This window comes from Rhipicephalus microplus, chromosome 4 (genome assembly GCF_043290135.1).
Source record: "Rhipicephalus microplus isolate Deutch F79 chromosome 4, USDA_Rmic, whole genome shotgun sequence".
Taxonomy (NCBI): domain Eukaryota; kingdom Metazoa; phylum Arthropoda; class Arachnida; order Ixodida; family Ixodidae; genus Rhipicephalus; species Rhipicephalus microplus.
Window position 1 is genome coordinate 35,057,829 of NC_134703.1, and position 22,477 is coordinate 35,080,305.

Here is a 22,477-nt window from a genome sequence, read left to right on the forward strand (position 1 = left end):
TGAATCCGGGCATGCTGAACCAGAATATGGTCAGAAAAATCAGCAAGCATTCTGAAAAAACACAAAAGTAGGCTGCGTATTCTGGAGTACATCGTGTGTTTTTTATCTGTTTATGTCTGTTGCAACGCCAGCATTTGCCCAAGTGGACGCAAGACAGAACATGCATGCATTTCTCCCTCTCCTCGTTCCCTCTCTGCCCCTTTTCCCCCTTCCATAAAATGAGTTGCAAGCGCAGAATAAACCCTTTCTTCTACCTGGTAACGCCGACCACTTCATGCCTCCTGCGGCGTCTCTGCTGTCAACTTAGCACGTTTTTACATTATGAACATAAGCGAGAAACTATGACGCCTGTCTGCAAAAAGAACCACCAGAAAGGCTGCCGCCGAGTTTTATACCTCACAGAGAAAGAAAGGTTATTGCAGTTTCCTTGTGCTCAGATTACAATAAACGGGTAAGCACATGGTGCGTTACATGATAAGGTGAAGCGATCTGCTGGTGCAGTGAGACTACTTACCGTCTTTTCACAAATAGATACTGCTGCGACGCGTCTTTAGTCACACTTAGTCACATTCTTCTCACAGGCAGTTCCGGTCTGATCCAATGTAACAGAGGAGCTGCACTAAATGCATGCTGGGTGCAGTCAATTTCGATTTGGTCCTTGAAATTCGATTATTAATAGTATCTCGAATTGCTTGCTAGTTTCCTTAATTTCTACAAAATGGTATGTCGTGAATAGGCACGCTCTGCAACTTTATAATGCTATATCCATCTACCATCAAGCCAATAATTAACAAGGTATTTAATAAGCTTCTGTTAATCAGTTTTGTCATTTTAGTTGTGGCAGAGTATTGCCTCGATTTTGGGCACGTATGTGAAAGCAAGTGGAGCTTAAATAGTATTGCGATTTATGAAAATTTATTGGCAAAAAAAAAACATTATAGTGTAGAATATTTGCTGGGCATCTTGATGGTCTCATTTTAGAAGGAATTGCAACTATAGGCCTTTATTTTTTTTTTATTCCAAAATAAACTTTAGGATTGTCTTTGTGCTTGCTCGTTTTCGCTTGTAAGGCTGCAAGAGTGCATGCATCACCGTAAATGGGAACTGCACCAGAGTGCTTGTTTTGGCCGTTTGGACATTGGGATGCTCTGATGATGCGCTACTACTGTTGTCCGGTGGTTTGCACTGTTTCTCGTTTACTGTGCACCGTAAAACAGCTCTGACAGGTACTTCAAAAAGAAGAGGAAGAAAGGCAGCTTCGCACTATTCGTGCCAAGCCCGGAGGAAGTGTGGAGGTGGAGGCCCTTCTTCGTTTCCCTTCAATTATCTTTTTTTTTTTCTCTTTGGTTTTCTCTTTCTTCATCTCTTTCTTTCTTCTTGTAGCTTGTCTCTTTTTTATCTCTTCCTGTCTCCACTTATTTCTATCTATTTCCTTCTCTATATTTCTCCTCTTCCTTCTTCTTTATTCACTTTCTGTCTCTATCTCTCTCTCTATACTTGAAATCTGCAATAAAGAGATCGGCAGGGAAAGAAAATAATTGCTCTTGCCGGATTTTCACTGGCGTGAAAATGGGGCTGGAGATACAGGGAAGTGACTAAAAGCACATTTTATTGCCAAAATTCAATAACCTTATTTTGCCGAACCCTTCCCTGCAGTAATTTCATAGTTCTTGACTCGCATTCTAAAAAGTAGTCCATTGTCACGTCGTCATCGGGCAATTTTACACCTCGGTAATCATTGCAGCCTTATCTTCCAGTTTGATGAACGTCCGCTTTATCGGTAAAGACGGCATTTTGCGGACAGACAAATGAGACTGTACCATCCCTACACACAGCTCACGCTGCACCAAGCACACACAGCGACTGCTACAGCTCCACACATGCAACCATGTGTGGTAACAAACAGGACGCAACCCTCACAAAGCCAATGAACGAAGCTCTACATGGATGTGGATTTGGTTACATAGTCTGCAATCATGAGTCAGCATAACAAGCAAATGTTTTCGCACCAGCCCATTAAAGTGGTAACACGTGCCCACTGCATTGTTACCTCAAGTTCTGTGGTTTGTTTTCAAATAAATTGTTGGTACTAATTAAACTCGTTTTTCGTTAGGACACTGTGCAGTTACTCGTACCGATTGAGGAACCATCATAATCATCATCGTTGTCGCCAGCTTTTTTTGCCTGTTTTTTTGTGTCGTACAGTTCTGATCTTATTAGTATGATTGCCCATATGATGTCATGCATCAGTGCGCCCTTTGCTGGCTATTGTTATTGAGCGATCCTTCTGGCCGTCTTGTACATTCACCTGCAGAGCTACAATGTCCGCGTGTTGTACCGCAGAGGACAACAGCATTCCAACGCCCTTTTGCCTTCTCTTCTTTACTGATGAGAAGGGGGGTTGGGGGAAAGGGATTAATTAAAAAGAGGGAAATCGAAAAGAAAAGTGAACACTGAAACTGTTTGTAGCAAAGTAGGACACCTCAGCAGTACTCAAGGGAAGGCATAAGAAGGGGTTAAAAACATTGAGAGGGAAGCGAAAATATTGAAATAAAAAGTAATAGATTGGGAGACGATTAGAGAAGTCTGCAGACAGGGCCCCCATCGGCGAGCGGTCGTCAAAGCGAGTATATCGAGGACATGACAACCATCAGCCACGAAATCCACCAAGGCTTATTGTTTTTTCTGCCGATTGTGGCACCATCATGTCTGAGCATTGAAAAGGCCCCTGTATACTTGCAATCGTAGGCTTGCTCTGTTATTCATCGGCAGTATATCTACCACGCCATTAAATTCATTAAGCTTGAAATTTCACCATTCACGACGACAGTTTCCACCAAAGCACTTGCGGCTTAACGGCCATCATCGGTTTTCAGTCGTACGGTGCAGCTTGTGTTCAGACGTGCACGACTTTCCCCGACTTACCAGCGTCTTCAATTGCGGTACTGCTGGCAGAATATGTACCGCTACGTTGCAAAGTTCATGCACTTTTGCCCAGTGCCAGATATCCTTGCCTGGCGTTTTGCATACTGGTATGCAACTTTTACTTTGACCTAGCAGCTAGGCTCTTTTAAGCATGTATGGGCCTCTTTGTGATGACATTTCTTGCAAACCGCTGGGTCAGTGTTGCACTAGACCATGTCAAAAAATACACGGAGACTACTGCGCTTCTGGCAGCTAAAACACTCAACCTTTCCTTCTTCCTGTTTTGTCGGTTGTTTCTGAGTAACGAACCACACCAGTGACCACGGTGGTGCCTACCTCTCCGAAGCAGTTGAAGCAATTCTCCGAGTGGCATGTGGTTCATTGTATGACTATAGCGTACTACCCTTAAACCAATGAGCTTACAAAGTGCCACACCACAAGGTGTTGCCCCTCAAAGCAAGGCCAGCTGCTTGTACGTTCTACACAAACGTGGACGCGGCTGTACATCTGTATCTAGTACAGCAATGCATGCAGGGCTTTGCGTTGCATTGATGGCATGGACAGTTGAATCTGAAATATTTTATTTTTTCAATTTGGCAACACGTCACAACAGTGGCAACAAACTAGCACACAAAGATCAACCTGAACAATAACAAGTGGAATAAGGCATGGCGCAGCAGCAAACTTTTTTTTTTTGTTAGATCATTTTCATACTTTGAGAGTTCCATATTGTTTTTTAAAAAGAACATGCTGAAGACAAGAGTAACGAAACATCTGTAGTGCCTTTTTTCCAACTGAACTCTGTTGGTTTTAAGGCTGCCGGAAGATGCTGTCACCTATGTTTTCGTGCTTCAAGGGCTTTGACGCACAGTAGCTTACGAAAAACACGTGCGTATCAAAACGCCGATGGTTCACAAGAATGATCATTAGTAGTTGCAAACTAAACAGTTGTTATGCATAGCCCTTCTTGAGGATAAATTTGACGAGGGTTGCAATATGGGCTTGTTATTAAATCATATGAAGAGCCTTGATGTAGTGCAAAATGACACACAGACACGATAATGTGCATATGGAGCGCTGTGCGATGTCCATATATGCCTTCTCATGACCATTTGTCATCGTTTTATGCTATATCAAAGCTGTTCAGATAAACTTGAAAACGCCACAAACCCACACAGTTTCAGAGTGGCTGCAACTTATATTTTTATAGCAACAAGTGTATCTATATTATATATAGTAAACTTGACACTTCAATCAAAGTTTAGTGTAATATGTTTTCCAATTCTGAGTATGTTGTACTTGAGGATATGGAAGCCAAGGAGGCTGTACATCTGTAAAGATTTAGAAGTCTGACACCTGTAAAACATGTGTGTCATCTTGTTGGCTAAAAAACGGCTCAAAGTTCACAGAACGTATCGGTAGGTGGGCTCAGTTCCAAAATTCAGCGCCTCCTGTGCTCGGAACATCAACACCTTATCCAGGCTCTGGTTTCTTCAGGTTGCAGAAAGTGATGGCAGCCGCTCGCCTTCAGAACATCCAGAGGACACCAGCAGGAACCACAAGACTGAAAAAAGAGAGCAATGCAATGTGATCGAGTTATATGCGGACTACGTGCACTATAATTTAGAGAAGCATATGGCGAAATTGCCTAAATGCAGCATCCAAAGATTTAAACAAAAAGAAATAGCAGGCATTTTTTCTGCATGTGAGCTCAATTTATTATATAATCTTGTCTGAATTTTTGTGAAGATGTGCAGGTGGTGCAACAGCCGCGCTGACTTGGTACAATTCCTTTTATCAAGCTGCGCCAAAACTTTGACATTGATTGAAATTTCGCCATGTTGCACCTAAATGCTGCACCAGCCGGAAGTTTTTGTAGTTGCGCTAAATTTAGCAAAAAATAAGAGCCTTGGGGGGGAGGGAGAAATGGTGAACCTCCTTGAAATGTTCGTTTTTAGCTCTGTATGCCATGGCGAAAAAAACATTTTGGATGGGGGGGGGGGGGGGCGGTGTGCTACCCCGAGGGCTTGGTCACCTGCAGAATTCGACTGCCATAAGTACCCATTCGACTGCAAATCAACTCTCCGTATTTGCTCGGAAGACTCCCGATCACATGGACATAGCCATATATCTAAAAAAAAAAAAACACATACCTACCGCACCGCGAAAGATGAGAACAGAGGAGAGTGGTTTCAAAACTTCCAAGCCTTACCCAACTCCTTACAAGTTACCGTCGCCGCACTACATTGTCTTGCGGGAAAGCGTGCAGAGATTGCGAAGGAGCTGCTAGTACAAACTTTCACGGTACATATAATATTTTTATTTTAACGCGATAGCGTTAAAGAGCCCGTGTCGCAAAAAAACCCGCCGCCGGCGTCGGCCCCGTTGATTGTGAGCGAAAAATCAAGTTATCGAGATAGCCGCGGGAGGCCGCTACTTGTCCACGCGTGTGCGCGAAATCACACTGAAAAAGCCAAGCAGTTGAAGAAAAAAAAAAGTGCTGAAGGTCACGCGGCGCGATAGTTTCTTTGCCCTGCCACCCCTCCCTGCTTAGCTTCCAGCGCTTTCGTCGGGACGAGAGAAGAGAGAATGCAATTGCAGCATGCGACAAACCTTTGTAACTCCACTCGCACTGGACTGATTTTCCCACTTTCGTGGCCTTGAATTCGTGAGGCAATAAGCTCTTCTAGTGAATTCATTCCATTGTTACTTGAAAAAGTGTTTCAGGGTCCTTTTAACGCATTTTGTTCGACAGGTGTCACGACGAAAACGGGTCGATTCGGCGTTAATAGCGCGCGCTGGTCTAATCTACTGTGTGCGTGCGTTTGTATGTAACAAAACATATCAATAAGTATGCACTTGGTGGTTGAAGGGTGCACTAGAGGTCAGTATTCGCCATCGCGTTCAACCTTGAAAGGCGAAGCTTAAGGGTCCCCCCACCTCCCCTTTTTTTTATTCTCGCACCTGCTGCATAATTACCAGTATTAGTATGATCGCTAGCGTATGAAAATATGCTGGCAATAAATAAAGGGCTGTCTGTGACATTCGCGCACTCTAAGAAATAAGGAATTGGAGGACGATTTCGCTTCGCCTCTAGAGTAGGACACGGCTAACACGGCTCCGTTCGCATCGCCTTCTCAATCGGTAGCCTCACTTGGTGTGTCGATGAACACCTCAACCACGCCGCAAAGAACGGGACGTATCAGTGCGTGCAACAATGGCCGTTTCGAACTCTCCTAGAAAATGCTGCAAGTGCAGTTGTTGCAATTCTTCTTGCGAATCCTCGAAGTACTCGCCCTTAAGGCAGCACGCGAGCCTACGCTGCACTTATTATTGATACTTTTCCTGTTGTTGATGATGATTAAGTATGTTTGAACGCTTTGGAATAGGTGGGCCTTTGCACCTCTACTCCACGGGAGGAGGTCGTGCTCTACTCGTGCAATTCACACGCATTGACGACTGGCGCGATCCAATGCCTGAACAGCAAGGGAGTAACAGCGCGAACACACACCCACAAGAGAGAAGACACGCCTATAGACAGGTTATGCCACACATTTCATGCGTTAAGGATACTTCTCGCAGCGCACTACATTTGTACAGCTTTTTGTTTGTTTGTTTTTTCTTTTCTGGAGCGATTTTCAAGAATTTGCGTGTTCCTTGTGGTAGAGCGTCGGTTTAATCGCCATGTAGAAGACGTGCACCATGGTTTCGGTCCCCACAGTAGTCCATCTTTTTTTGTTCATTTTCAAGATCAACCCGCTGTTAAAACGTGCGCGTTTCACGAAAAGTCCGCCGTGGTAACCATGCATCGTTGCCGCAGCCTTTATAACGCCCCGCTGCGACAACCACGCAGCTGCTGTTATCGCTATGTCACGCCTATAACGACAGAGACACCTCGCGCAACCGAGTTCCACAGTGTTTCTGCGGCTCGATCAGATACAGCCGTGGAACGCGCAAATAAAGTACTGCCGAAGAAGCAGCAGCAGCACATCGGGAGGTGAGGTTTGTCGCTGTTCGAGCGCGGCAGCGACGAGCATATCCAGAATACGCCGCCATGGGGAATAGAGAAGAAAAGACGACAAGAGGATACGGCCTATCACTGTGAGTGAAATGCTGCATGAATGCGAGCTCCAATAGTCAGTGCCTATGCCTAGCCTACCGGAAAGCCGAGCATGAGCGGGGCTGTTCTCGGTCAACTTCGCTGTTATAGGCTTTCGTACGAATAACGAACTCTCCAGCCAACTTGTAGTCCAAAGCCCCAGGTGGTCGAAATTTCCGGAGCCCACCACTACGGCGCCTCTTATAACCATATGGTGGTTTTGGGACGTTAAACCCCACATATCAATCAATCAATATCACGCGCTCTACATGACGTCATCATACCACTTTCTGGACCGGTACGCTTGGTGCCCCACGACGCTCTCTCTCCTCATTCGTTACTCCTTCCGTTGACACAAGCACGAATGGAATGTAGGATCTCTATCCTGCAATCCACTTGCTGCTACCTATATATAGGTGATAGGCAACCGAACTCTGCGATATAGTGTATACATGGAAGATATTTACCAATATACTGAAGTGCACCACCGCTTTCTCTAGAGGAAAAAAAGCAGCTGCACCCGAGACTTCCACATATACTCCCACGAGTGAGCTTTTCAGAAAGCGCGCGATCAACATTGTTTTGTATAACGCACATTTACCTGCACCCGCAACAGCACACAGCATGGGAGGTTCGTGAAGCTAAAACTTAAAACTTGTAAACTGCGCTGACATTTAGCGACCGATTCGGCCCCTTCTTCAGAGATAAGGTGACTCTCCGGCTGACTTCAAAGCTAGCGATTTGTCTTGACGGTGTCGCCTTCTCCGTCGTGCTTGTTTCTGCCGTTGTCGATGCTGTGTTTTTTTCCACTGGCTCTGTAGACCGCGCTCGGTAAGGTTTTCTTTGGATATGCCATGACTCTAAGAACTGTCTTTGTGTGGCCAAGTGCAAGCTTTCACTTCTTTATTTTTTAAGGCGACACTCATAGATGCCTCATCAAACGCCGAGCTTCACCGCCGGGATGCTGAGGCTTCGGGTACGGGTGATTCAAAAGAAAATATCATTGCGTGATGCTTGTCACCATATGACGTCGCCATGACGCCAGAAATGGCTAACATTTGGGACTTCATCATGACGTCACAAGTTCTGGCGTGACGTCATGCGACGTAACTCTATATAATGCCTTCGTACAGCCGCATTTGTGCAACGAACATAACCGAAGAACGCGTGATCTCACGAGAAGAAAATGAAGACTGCGCTTGGTACTGGCACGTGAAGCCATGGCTGGTGTTCCCGCTGGCGTCGATTCCGGCTCGGCTGCCTCGTTCCTTCGCTCCCTTGGCATAAGCCTACTCCGTAATCACACGGAATCGTAGCTTGGTCAATGGCGCGCTAATCACGGAGGCAGGGGAAAACATCGAATTCTTGATAAAAAAAATTGACCCCGTATCTGCATGTAATCTGCAAATGTCTTCGAAAGACGATAGTCGTGCTTGTGGGCAGAGTGAACAAAACATTAATTTGATGTTCTGTGCAAGAAAATTTATGAATGGTATTCTGGAGGCGCCGCGTTAGAGTGCCCCGAGCGTGCAGCGGAGGCGAACGAGCGCATCAAGTCACGTCACAAATGAGACATGAGCGCCATCTGGCAGTTCTTTTTGGAAAAGAAAGCGCGTGGCCCAGAGACGGGCGTGCGCGCCAGTCTCAGAGGTGATAAGGTGTAGAACGCAAGGCGACGGGTAGGTGCCACCACCGTGTCGTCTTAGCAAAGCGTTGGAAACACTCGCTTCTTTGTTCAAGCGTTAGATTTGGGTGCACGTTAAAGAACCCCAGGTGGTCAAAATTTCCGGAGCCCTCCACTACGGCGTCTCTCATAATCATAGAGTGGTTTTGGGACGTTAAACCCCACAAATCAATCAATCAATCAATTGTTCAAGCGTTACATGGTCAGCGCAGCGTGATAAGTGCTACGGTCCTTAGAATTACTTATGTAGGCATTTTCTAGTAAAAGACGAACATGCAGAATATATATGTGTTGTTATGGTGCCTCATATATGTGCAATAATTCTATTAATTGACAATCGCACACGTATGAACGCTGATTCTTGAGCAACATTGGTGGGCGCTGCGGATGGGGTCGGCCGTTCGGGGTATCGGCTGGTGCTGTTTAGAGTACCCGGTTCGCGGTAACAGTGACACACAGACAAATGTACAGACAGACAGACCAAAGTTTTTGCGTGGAGGGTCCCCAAGAAAGACTATCGTTTTTTTAAAAAAGGTGGCGCGAGCTGAGTTATACGACCGGCGCCTGCACGGTGGCCGTTTGGGAGGGGATATGGATAAGGTTTGGACACTTGGAAGAGGAGGGTTAGACACTTTGCAGAGGATATGAAAGAAAGTGTGGCTACTTTCTCTATTTTAAGGGATTTTCATTCCAGCACTGTGTGCGCGCCACCATCGGAGCTTCGCTCTACGCGTTCGTGAGTAAATCGCATCACGTGCACTAGAGTTTCTTCTACGTGTTCATGTGTGAATGGCTAACACAGATGGTTCTGACCGGAGTGGGCCGAAAGCGCTCATCTGAAAGTGTGTCAAGTGGAGCCTCGTGTTCTTGGGGGCGTCGACTGCTGATCGGCAACGTTTTTCTGGGCATGCTGAAAAAGTGTTGCAGGGTCCATTTGAGGAAACGGCGCGTCTATCCCGCACAGTTATACGGTTGCCCATTTTCATTGCGGTAGCGTTTTCCGCATGCATGCTTTCTCATGAATGTCCCCAAGAGAAGAGCCTCTTGAAATGGAAACGGCGCGAAAGACCACTAAGATGAGACTGGTACTCTGTCTTTGGGATTTTCTATTTTAAGGACGTCGTAGTGCCAAGTCGTCCGACCATGTCTCACGTATTTACTCACGCTCACTTCTTCCGGCTGTGCTCGACGGAGGGTGAGCGGTTGGCTTCGTCTCCCTGGTACGGAGTGACTTTCTCGATGATGCGACCTTGTGTGCCGACGATGCCCATGTGGTGGTGGTTGATCTCGTCAGTGGCCGAGTTGAACTGGTACTGCTTCTGCAGCTCGCGTGTGCCGTACACGATGCCGAAGTTCGTGTACATGAAAGTGGGCTCCTCTGGCTCGTAGCCCGGCGCTACCCCCGTCAGGATGATGCCTGAGCGGCAGGGCGTCGTCAGGCACCAGACCAGGGCGGCGGCCAACAGTATCTGCAGGGAGGAGGTCTGCGACAACAGTGAAATGAGCAAGCGTGTCAAAACGAAGGATGTATGTGACACTTAGTAGGTCAGTCTGCGTGGGCAGACTCGTCGGCTATTAATTAGTCGTACAAAGGCTCCTTGAATGAAAGTGTCTGAAGTTTAAATGAAGCCGGACAAAATTTGAAGCATCACACATGCATGCTACCGTAAGTGTCACTCGCCATCAGAAAGCAAGCGCTGACCACCTCTTGATGAAAGAACACACAGAAATTGTAAGGATTTCGTGTAGAGAACTTTTTCCCGAATAAAGTTGAGCTATCGGAGATCTCCTGGCAACAACGGACAGACGTCAAAGCCGACAACATGTTTGTGTGCGCATTCCCAGAGCTGCGTTTCCGCATGTGCGTCGGTAGTAGAACACCTGCGTTTCGAATTTCGACTAAATTAGCGCCTTTCTAAAGAAAACTGTCATTTCTCGGCTCACATAGCGGAGAGAACAGCGGTTTCGTATACTCGCAAACCATCATATAGGATCTCAAGCATACAGTTCTCAAATACCAACTCTCTCCTGGGAGCTTTTCTCCACATAGAGGTAGTACAATAGAGAAAAAGCTCCTCATAGAGCTCCAATCACATGGGCGCTGCCATTGCATTACAGAGTGAACACTACCAGGCCTTTAGATGCACGCTGCACTTGAAGGTGATATTCAGTTTTCTTCTTCATTAGTCAGAGTTAGCTCACGCGAGGAAGAGTTGTAAGTACGGGTGAACAGGAAGCACAGACTATGATGCACAGCGACTCACCACTCAACCAGAAGACTTGCGATCGGCGGTGATGTCGAACTAACCTGGATGTGGTGGCGCCATTTAGCAAAAGTGCCGGCAAATGCACTTTCTCGTGTCGGGAGTCTGGCGCACACAAAACTGCCTCATCATTATCATCATCATCATCATCATCATCATCATCATCAGCCTGGCTACGTCCGCTGCAGGACAAATGCCTCTCCCATGTTCCGCCAGTTAACCCGGTCCTGTGCTTGCTGCGGCCAAATCATACCCGCAAACTTCTTTATTCCCGCAATACTGCCTAGACAGCCCTAAATATTTCCTAAACATCTTCTAAAGGAGCACCAGCCTATAGCCTTCACATTTTTAACTTGTCAAAGTTCCCATGTTTGACTTATGTTGCCAAAAAGCGCTAATGTTAGCCGATCTGTAAACAATTCCAAGTGCAACAATGAGGATGGTATGGTGATGGCGGTGTTTTTGTGGTCGGCGCTCTCTCGGTCAAGCTCTTTATATCTAGACGTGTGCCAACACTATACGATTCTCTATGTGACCACCTAATGAACCGTCCATTTCTACCACCGCTGATTGGCTGCAGCTCGTGAGCAGAGCGGCCCTGTTTCCGGTTCTTTTTTCGCAACGTCATCTGGAAATCACGGAGCTTTCGCGGCTTCCGTCGCAAATGAGAGGGATGGAATGCGCTTCAATGCAACGGACGCTGCCTCCGTAAACCGGTTTTCGGCCAAGCAAATGTCAGAGAACATGAATGAACTTGCTACTGGGATCGCGTTAACTCTGTGTGTACAAGAACATGCTCTTGGGAGGGGGTGCTAGTGATTGGCGTTTACAAACTTAGCGCGGCTTAGGCGAGGACGCAGAAAAAAAAACAGACAAGGATACATCGTTATACTTTCAACTGATATTTAATTTTCGCGCGAACTAATAAATAATACTGAGTGACTGAGCAAGTTATCTTCTCGTCTATTTTTCTTTTTCACATTTGCATCATGATTACTACAAATAACGCCCCTTGTACTTTCGTAGCCATCATTGTCTGCTAGTTCTCATTGATATTGTGTCTAACAAAGGAAACGCCCCTTATATTTACACTACTGTCCTTCAAACACGAAGAGTGTAACATTCTTTCTGACTACAATCGCATTGATCAGAAATTGCATTGCCCTAGGTGTCGCCACTGCTACTTTTATTAGATGTGAAGCAGCTCTTTGACTAGCCTGTGTAAGGCTGGCTCTCCATGCGTCCGTACGAATGCACCACGCGCTGCAGGTGTTGGAGCTGTGCCAAGTAGGTCACGCCGCAGCTGTACGTTGATGTCACGCTTCCCTCGCAGTGCGCGGTGACGTTACCTCTCCCTCACACGCCGGGCGCTCGCCGCAGCGCCCGCAGCTGCTGCCTCATTCGTTCGCTCGCAACTCCTGCCGCTACTGCTGCTCGCAAATCTTCCAGCGCTCACCGCAGCACCCGCGTTAACGCCGTTCAATTCGTAAAGCCACCCGTGTTCAGCGCTGCTGCTTCGCATCCCATCTGGGTTCTTTTTGGGAACATCGTTTGAATATTTATTATTATTCTTTTTAGCAGGCCATCTGCTCGCTTGACCATCCCCGTTTCCAGGCATTCGTTGATGGAGATAATCTTATCATTACAAATGCCGACTAGAAAGAATTAACAGTTAGTGGGATCGGCGTGTGTAACAATTGGCATGGTTTTATTCTGTAGCGCTATTTTATCAGTTCATTTGGATTAAGTGCTTATTAAGGTTCAGACATTTTTTTCAGTGAAACAAAACCACTTGCCGCGGTGGTGTTTAGTGGCATCGGTGCATCGCTGCTATAAGTATGAGGTCGTAAGCCTCGGATATGGTGACAGCGCTGTTTTAATGAAGGGACACAAAAAAAAAAAATCTCTGTTCATTATGTGTGCGGTAAAAGTACGTGAGGGTTTAGAATTACCCACTCGTACTCCTCTAAGGCGCACCCAGAATAGCATCCCCTTGCACATTGAATCAGAAAAGTAAGCTTTCGCTATAAAAAATTATACGTTCATGCTTAAGATTACCCTTGATTATTTGCCTTCCGTGGCATCCGCACCCTATCTACCACTTTTGGAGGGAGTGCAAGTGTGTACCAGATGGAATGGACCTTTCTTTTTCACTTGCTTTGGTAATGACCTGACACCAGTACACACGGATGCTTCAGTGTAAGACACCCAGTACTTTTCTGGCAAGGCCATTAAATATTATTCATAATTTAGTAATACGCGTGAGCATATAAGCCAGGTGCGAAGAAGTTGATTTTTATGTGTATGTGCGTTGATCAGTATTTTAGCAGCAGTCATCTGTAGGCAAGCAGCATTACAAAATCTATTCCAAGAATCCAGCCTTGAATTCTAACATTACGCATGTTTTAATGTAAGGTGCCAAGCAAACTATAACTTAAAAAACAAGCGTAGTACCTGAGTGCTTTAATATTTTTCTCGTGGAAATCCCCCTAAAAAACAATGGTTAAGTTAGGGGAGGTTTCAACGGCCCACACCCCCCTTCTTCGAAATCTTTTTATTTTTTAAATATTTGTGTGCACGCGCGTACAACTGCTGTCACACTTGTCTAGAGCAGTCAGGTGCGCGGCTGTGTACGCTGGTGTCGTCCTCATCTGCTTCCTGGCGTTAACCACGAGCTTCCGTTTACGCTAGACATGAACATAGCTACAAATATTTTTTTTTGGGGGGGGGGTCCTTTATTTCAGGGGGGGGGGTGCACCCTCTTAAAATGGTTATTGTTCTCTTTGTGTCATGACGAAAAAAATTTCAGGGTAGAAGGGTGGGCACGGGCCTCGTGTGCCACTCCCTGGCTACACTCCTGATGCTTGAATCGGAGCACAAGGACCCAGCAAACGGTGTTACCATGTTTGTTATCATCATGGTGGGCGTCGTTCACATTTCTGTAACAAATGGCCGCTGAAGTGACCGACTGACCGCTATAGATAAGTATGATTCTGACTGCACAGACACACGCACCCGTATAGACAATGTATGGTATAAGGTCCCCCTCCACGGAAAAAAAAATATTCAAAAATGCGGCAGCTATGCGCTAGTGGTGCGGAGACCGAACACGTCTTTGAGATGATTACTTTGCATCGATATCTTTTTTTTCATCCTTTTTAAAAGATAGCGCCGACGTTACGTATCGACGCAGAATTGCCACTGATCGTGTGTGATGAGATCGAGCGTGCCGATACGGGGGACCGTAGGACGTTTTAAAAGAAGCGAAAGAGACCGTGCAGCGGAAAATCTGATTCTAATTATGCTTCGATTCCAACACTTGCTTTGATTAATTATTTTGATTTGATTGATATGTGGGGTTTAACGTCCCAGAACCAACATATGATTACGAGAGACGCCGTAGTGGAGGGCTCAGGAAATTTCGGCCACCTGGGGCTCTTTAACGTGCACCCAAATCTGAGCATCTGAGCACACGGGCCTACAACATTTCCGCCTCCATCAGAAATGCAGCCGCCGCAGCCGGGATTGGATCCCGCGACCTGCTGGTCAGCAGCCGAGTAATTTAGCCATTAGACCACCGTGGTGGGGCCTTCGATTAATTATTGCATGCGTACGTAGGAGTGAGTAAACAAAAAAAGCAGTAGTGAAATGAAACGGCCGCAATACAAGTAACTTGCAGCATGAACTTTAAAGCACTGGTTTCAGATTTTCGTTTTCTTTTAGAACAAAATAAGTAACAACTTTGGTGTTTTCGGGCCACAACAGCGATATTATTTTGACACGCCGTAGTGAGAGATTATGCATTAATTTAGACCGCGTGCTGTTCCTCAAGACACATGCGTCTCAAGCTCACCTCAACCAGCCGATCACAGTCACAAACTTTAGTCTGTCGAGTGCCGGGACAGCAAAGAAAGTAATAGCCGAAGTGTGTGTGTGTGTGGGGCGAAGGGGGGGGGGGGGTGACGGAAATGTCAGCCAACGGGGCCATTCGAAAGGTAGCCTTGCCATATCTTATGTATGGGTCTTTTCTGAAGGGAACTGGACGTCAGTTTTCGAGAAACACATCAATATTGATATCCGAAATGACTACAATCTGGACGCTGAAATACATAGCTTTTGGTATACGGTTACGCTTCGACACATGGTTCCGCGGATCGAAATTTTATAAATATATATTGTTACGGATGTAATGGGTTTATTTACACTCAAAATGCCAGCGCTCAATCGTCACTGCCGAAGCACCATCGCTCGAGAGCGTCCTACCTGTTCTTCTTTCTCGTTTCCATTTGTGCGCTGCGCACTATGGACAAGAAAAGGTCCATGAGCGATATGCGCCCACAGTGCTGTGCGTTTGAGACCTCTGAAATGCTACCTCCAAGACCTGGATGAAAACCGCGATCTTCGGAGTCAGCAGAAGATCACCACCGCGGCGGCTTATAAGAGAGAAGTTGACAGCGTGTGAAGCTAAATGAACGTGTGCGATATCAATGACGAATGGTAAACACAATTTCTACAGTCCTTCTGGTTATCGTGAAAGTCTATAATGCGCGCTATTTACTTCGTTCGCAACGCATACAAGCAACGAGTGTGCAGAGAAAAGGCATTACGCATAGTCTGGCGTTGGGTGCAGTAGAAAAGCGCCGTCGGCGCTTTTTGTTCGCGGCCTGTATCGGTTGCACTGAATGGCTTCACTGCCCACGTTAAACGCACACATCGCGGGTAGCAAGCGCAGCAGCGCTTTACTGCATTGTAGTCCAAGGACGTGTAGCCCACTTCTGTGTACGCGTTGCACTTTCGCGCGTATTGTAATCGCTGCAGTGTTTGCTGCGAGTGGTGTTTCGTTTACTCCTTATATTTTCTTCTTACTGTTACGCGCACGTAAAGAAGCCCAAAACGCAAAGAAACTGTAAAGGAAAAAAATGTAGAAGGCTGTCAGACAGGAATGTTCAGGTAACCCAGGTGTTTAGCCCGCCGCGAAAACCGGTCACGCCTGGCGGAATGCGTGTGCTCAGCAACAGTGCACTCACTTCACGCCCCGCCACGTGACCTAGCGGTGAACGGGTTCGAAGCTATAGACTTTGATGCATCGTCTTTGCCATTGCGGATTGTGACCGCCGTTCAAGTTCGGTCATTAGCCTCACTTCGTTCACTCAAAATGATTCCAATTCTACTGAACGCGTTAGATTAAAAACCGCAGCACACTTTTCTTTCATTAGGCGTCTCGAAAAAGCACGTTTCTTTTTCTTTTGTCATCAATTAAAGAATATTCAGAGAGATCCCACGTATCTTCAAAATCGAGGTTATGCGAAGCGCGCGGGGGGAAGGTGACTGTGTCGTAAATTTTAGAAGCGAAGCAGCTTTTGCTCGGGGCCGTCCCTAGGCGATTGTCCGCCCCCCCCCCCCCCCCCACCTGCTCATGCGCCAACTCTCTTCCTCATCTCGCGTGGGCGCGAGGAGGCGGCAGAGTGCTACCTCCACTTCCTTTATTTTTTCCCGTTCATCTGTCCGCCACAGCTGTGCGCTCGTATATAATGCCGTGCCCGCTCGCTCTACTGCCCTCTCTTGGCGGCGCTGAGTATTCATTTTGCGGCACACACACACAGTAATACACACAAATGGGAGGGGCAGGGGTAACACAAGTGGTACACAACTCCACACACAAACGAAACATACATAGAAATATACAAACGAAAACACAAATGAACACCAGCGCTGTCTCGAATCCGCACATGGTTTCCTTTAGTGGGATATGATGTAATTATTTATTGAGCGACCATCTACGAAACGATGCTAAAGGCATGTACAAATGTTTTACGCACATACATATGTTGATACCACATATGTTTTATCTAACTAGTTGCAGTTTACAGTTGCGTAACGATGCCAACAACAACATGAGTGTTAGCAGCATCATGTAAGCTGATACGCAGCACTTGTGCTCGCGTGGGCGGTGCCCTGGACACTGCTACATAGATGAACTTCAGCGAAAGGTGCTCAACTATACAACTGACGTTAACCCAACGTGACGGCTGCATCATAGCAGTATACATATGTAATGTTTTTAAAAGTGGATAGCTAGCACTGCGACCACAGTTACGTTTCGTGAAAAGTAGGGTTTGTTTGAAAATCAGTTCCGAAACGTAATGTGGCTCTGTGCTAGAATACCTAATTGCAATGCAGAATGCTGGAGTTCGATTCATACTGGGACCCTGGCATCTATTCTTTGCATTCATCTGGTCAACGCTGCTGATGTCATATTTTTTAACGCTCTCACATTAAAATTACCAATGTCTGTTCTCGCGGTTAACTCCTAAATAGATATGAACTGTCAATGACGTGTAGCACATACCCGCAGACCTGTGGCACATACTCGCCCGTGGTATACAGGCATGTGCCACACATGTCTGGCGAAAAATACGTGATGACATAGGTGAAGGTATTGTCACATTAATCATGTCACGACCAGCGAGTCATATTCGTGAAACTATCTCACAATGATTGATTTGTAGGGTTTAACGTCGCAAAACCACCATATGATTATGAGAGACGCCGTAGTGAAGGGCTCCGGAAATTTCGAAACCATCTTACAATGTGCAAGCGATCTAGATTGGCGAGAAAGAGACAAAGAAAAAAAAGATCGCTGATGTCGGGATTGCTCTCTCCTCTACCCGGGAAGAACCTCATCGCTTTGTGAATATATTTCCAACGGAAGCTATCCGGGGCCGGTTTAGCGAGCTGGAGCTTTTTCAGCCAGGTGCAACAAGTTTTAAGAAGCAAGAGCGAAGAAAGCGTTCACATTTTGAAAGAGTTGTCCGAACGATGTCCGCGGTGTCACCTTGAGGTCTTTAGTCCAGTAACACTGTTTGTGCCTACCACTACAAGCTCTACGTTGATGCTCAGTCAAAAGGCAGTCATTGAACGAATTGCTAGCGGTGACCGAAATTCGTGACGCTGTACTGTTCCTTGCTCGACTCTCCTGATACATGTGCACTCGATGGAGTGAAAGCATTGCCATCCTAAACGGATAATTCAGGTGATCGCCTTGCCTTTTCGCAACTTGGACAAGTTTGCGTCGTGCTATGGGTTTCGACGTGGCGCACCGAGTTCTTCGGGGAACGTGATGTCGAACCGCCCTGGGCAGCAGCTGAGGGTTCGATGACGTCCATCTCTATATGCTGCAGTGAGCTGGGGCGTAGGCAGAATATTTTTTTTCTGAGAGGTGGGAGCTTTAATTGAAGTTGACGCCGGGCATGCAGGTCTGGTCGAGTGCCATTTTGAGCTCTGTATGCCATGATTAAAAAATAAAATTGGTTGAGGGTGTGCAATATCCCCTGTCTGCGCCACTCGCAGAAAGGCGTAAAGTTCGTGTGCTCAGATTTGGGTGCACGTTAAAGAACCCCAGGTGGTCAAAATTTCCGGAGCCCTCCACTACGGCGTCTCTCATAATCATATCGTGGTTTTGGGACGTTAAACCCCACAAATCAATCAATCAGGCGTAAAGTTCAGCTGTTGTGAAAAAGACGTGGCCCGTATAGCATCAATTCACCGTCACCCGATCTCAGGTTCACGATCTGTCAAGAGCAGAACTCTTTGGGCTTTTAGTTGCGCCATGTATGCGCACATGAATTATCATAATCGTTAATCGGTATGAGCTTGCTTCGTCCTCTTACACTTCTGCTTCGCTCCCACAACACGTTGGCCTATGCGTACCGCATCACCTTGTTCACGAAAGAATGTCAATTGACACAGCACGATTGCGTCCATGAGGCGGGTCTGTCACGCACTCTCACGGTTTGCATAAATTATGCGGTTGTGAAAACCAAAGGCACTGTTCACGAAAAGGCACTGTTCATCTTCAAGAAGCTGCAAACTAACACCTACGTTCACGGTATACGCTACATCACCGCTTACCAACTGAGCAGCCATGCATCTGCGAGTACTGCGATGTCGCGGACATCCCAGGCCATATGGTATATATGTGAATAGTTGGACGGAAACGTCTGGTTAGGTAAAGACGAGAAGACAATTAAAACGAGATTCTGACAACGATAAAAGCAACTAACAGCAAGACTTGTCTGTCCCCGTACAGGAGCCTTGTACTTGTGAACAAAGTTCCCGTACGGGGGCTGAAGCGTTTTGCTTTTATTTGCTTTTAATCGTGCTCAGAGCCTTCCTTTTAATTGTCTTCGTTGTATGGGGGTGCAGACAAGACCTTGGAAACTCTACACTAACCGAAAAGCAGGCCAAGTTATCGGACCCAGGTGACGTGAAGGATCAGAGAAGCCTAGTTCAATGGGAGCAGGAGTTGGGGAGGGCCCGCGGCTACCTGGATAAGAGGGCCGCCCACCTTGGGGGCGCAGTGCGCTTGCTCACAATAAAGGTTTATTCTCTCTCTCTTTCTTGTAGAAACTGATACCTGATTACGAAGCACGCCGTTCGTTTAGGCTATCTCTTTTCTTTTCTTTTGCGCCCCTTAATCTGAGTGACATAGTCACAATCGGTATGCCGCCGCCGGTAGTTGCACCTCAGAGCGTCTCGAGGCGACGACGCTGCGATAGAGCCAACTCGTGTATGTGGGTCAGTCTCTTGCTGACCAGACGGTGTCCTCCTCGCATGCACGCCGCGATTTTCCATGCATTCCGCCAACCGCGGATGAGTCACTGCTATCAGCGCGCGCTCTGGCAGGCGGATCTATTACACAACGCCGTCGTACGCGATTAGGAAACGATCGCCGCACTTGGGGAACGAGCTGTTCTATCGTAGTGGATCTGCGCACGCGGTCATCCGCAACAATGCCTATAGGCCACAAGAGCGCGCTGGGTCGCAACAATTTTGACAATGAAGCGAGCACTTCTAGCGTTACGAAATCTTTTTATGTTTCAACTAAATTTATGTTTCAACTAAATTTGGTAGTTGTGCGCATATCGTGGTCTAAACAGGCATCGTATATAAGAGGCGCCAGCTTTATCGCGCCGAAGTGCATGCAGTGGTGCGACATTGTGTGCATACACTCTTAATCGAATCCCAGGTAAAGAGCCGGTTACAACTATTAACCTAGACGAAAGCTGTCTAGTTTCTTTGTTATATTAGGACCTTAAGCATGAGATGATAAAAGAGTGTATCATAAGCATAGTGGTCGTCAGCAAAGGCTAGACTATAGCTTGCGGAGTCAATGTTCGTAATATTGATATGAAGGAGGATAGCTGACACTGCAAAGTAGTGCTTTGTCCTGTCATCCTCTGTGTGTTCGTCTTCGCTGCCTTGTAATTCCATTATAGCCGAGTCAAAACACCCACACGAACCAACTAGCCCCGTCATCGCCTTACGAGCACTGCTACCCCACTTTTCATTTTACGGTCATGACGCTTGTATCTTTGTTTAAAACAGCGCAAGAGATTCGCGAACAAGTAGAGAGAGAGAGAGAGAAAACTTTTTATTGTAGTACACAGGATGTAATGTGCTAAATTCTACTGTGTATAACGGAAGGGGATTGAGGACAGAACGGCTCTAGGAGGAGCAAGACAGGAAAAGACAAGGGGAAAAAAGAGAAGATATTATGATCGTGATTTCTGCATGGCTCCACATAGCGGTGATTATGTAAGTTGCGTTACAGTCTAACTTTTAGGATAAGTAGATAAAGACATAATCCTGTGTCTACAGATGCCCGTGTTTCTTTAGCGTAGTTTTAACCATGGATACGCACCGACTGGCTCACATTCAGACGCTATTGAATTACGCTTATGTAGGGACAACTAGAACCATTATGTAAGGAGCGGTAGTGACCCAGAGGAGTCTAATATGCCACCGGTAACGATATTGGAAGTAAAGAAAGCCCCTGGAAGGAATGCAAAGAGGCAAAGCCACTGGTCGGGATCAGATAACCTCATATCTGTTGCAAGATGGGGTACAAATTGTGCTAGAAAAACTGCCGTCCAGGATACCTTCTGATGGTGTCTTCTGATGGTGACGGTGGCAGAACCTTGGAAGAATGCAACGTCATCTCCATCAATAATAGGGGAACGTCAATGAAATGGCAAGCTACAGGCCTATTAGCTTACTGTCTGTTGTCTACAAGCTAATTACAAAGATATTGGACAATAGAATCGAGACATTACAATTCAATTAACCAAAGAACTAAGCAAGAATATGTACAGGCTGCTTCACAATAGACCATACTTGTGTAATCAATTTCGTGATAGAGAAATGTGCGGAATATAAGCAATCCCTACACTTTACATAATGCCTCCACAAATTCCGAGAAAGCATTTGATGCGGTCGAAATCTCAGCAGTAGCGCAGGTACAGAGGTAACAAAGCGACGATTAACTATATACAAATAATACTAAACGAAGTACACAGTTGCTCTTGCTTTACAGTCACCACAGTCCTTCATAAAGAAAGCGACAAATTTCATTCAAGAAAGATGTAAGACAGGGAAGCACGATATCTACTGTTCACCGCGTGCTCACAAGAGGTTTTCAGAGGCCTAGATTGGGAAGAGTTAGGGTCAGACTTAATTGGGAAGAGTTAGACTTAATGGTCAGTACCTCAGTAACCTGCGATTCACTGATGACACTGTCTTGACGAATAACTTAGGCTACAAATGTTTAAAAAATTATTATTACAAAATCAGATGACGAAAGGGAAATGGTTGGTCGTCTCAAAAATGTTATGCGGAAAACTAAAGTAATGCTCAACAGCCGCGAAAGAAACAGCGCGTTGCAATAGGCACCAGAAGTGGTAAACGAGAACGTCTACAACTATAGGAGAGGTAGTGACGACCGAACCGAACCATGAGAGTGATTGATATGTGGCGTTTAACGCCCCGAAACCACCATATGATTATGAGAGACGCCGTAGTGGAGGGCTCTGGAGATTTCTACCACCTGGGATTCTTTAACGTGCACCCAAATCTCAGCACACGCGCCTACAACATTTCCGCCTCCACCGCAAACGCAGCCGCCGCAGCCGGGATTCGATGCCGTGACCTGCGGGTCAGCAGCCGAGTACCTTAGTCACTAGACCACCGTGGCGAGGCAAAACCATGAGAGTAAAAGACTAGAAGAATATGAATAGGGTGTATAGCACATTCGGCAAGCTTTGTCAAGTCCTGAATGGTACAGCTTACTGCTGTTCCTCAAAATGAAGGTATGCAACAGCTGCATCTATGCCGGCATTTGCTTATCTACAAAGCAAAGACCTAGATACTTATAATGAGGTTTCAACATAATTTGAGGACGACACCGCCAGCAATGGAAAAGAAAATGATAGGTGTAACCTAATGGGATGATCAGAGTGGGTCAGGGAACAAACCGGTGTTAAGGACATCGTAGTAGAAATAAAACAGAAGCGAACAGGGGCAAGGCACGTTTAGCGAACAGGCGAGATAGCCACATGGTTATTAAAAGTAATAGAATGGGTTCCAAAGGGAGGCAAGCGGGCAAAAGAGAAGCATATAGTTAGGCAGGCACATCAGATTAAGAAGTTTGTGAGGATAATATGGTCG

General features: G+C 46.3%; 1 protein-coding gene across 2 annotated transcripts in view; it reads right to left on the reverse strand.

Moving 5' to 3' along the window:
• Positions 1 to 3,489: 3,489 nt before the first annotated feature.
• Positions 3,490 to 22,477, reverse strand: part of LOC119171872 (uncharacterized) — a 32,709-nt gene continuing 13,721 nt past the window's right edge. The window contains exons 2-3 of one of the 2 annotated variants that reach the window (XM_037422734.2): positions 9,879 to 10,192; positions 3,490 to 4,489 (exon numbers count right to left, since the gene is read on the reverse strand). In XM_037422734.2, the coding sequence (XP_037278631.2) occupies positions 4,453 to 4,489; positions 9,879 to 10,192 (351 nt within the window). In that variant the 3' untranslated portion in view covers positions 3,490 to 4,452. Of the gene's footprint in view, positions 4,490 to 9,872; positions 10,193 to 22,477 lie in introns of both variants that reach the window. The other variant, XM_075892535.1, reaches the window with a different exon arrangement.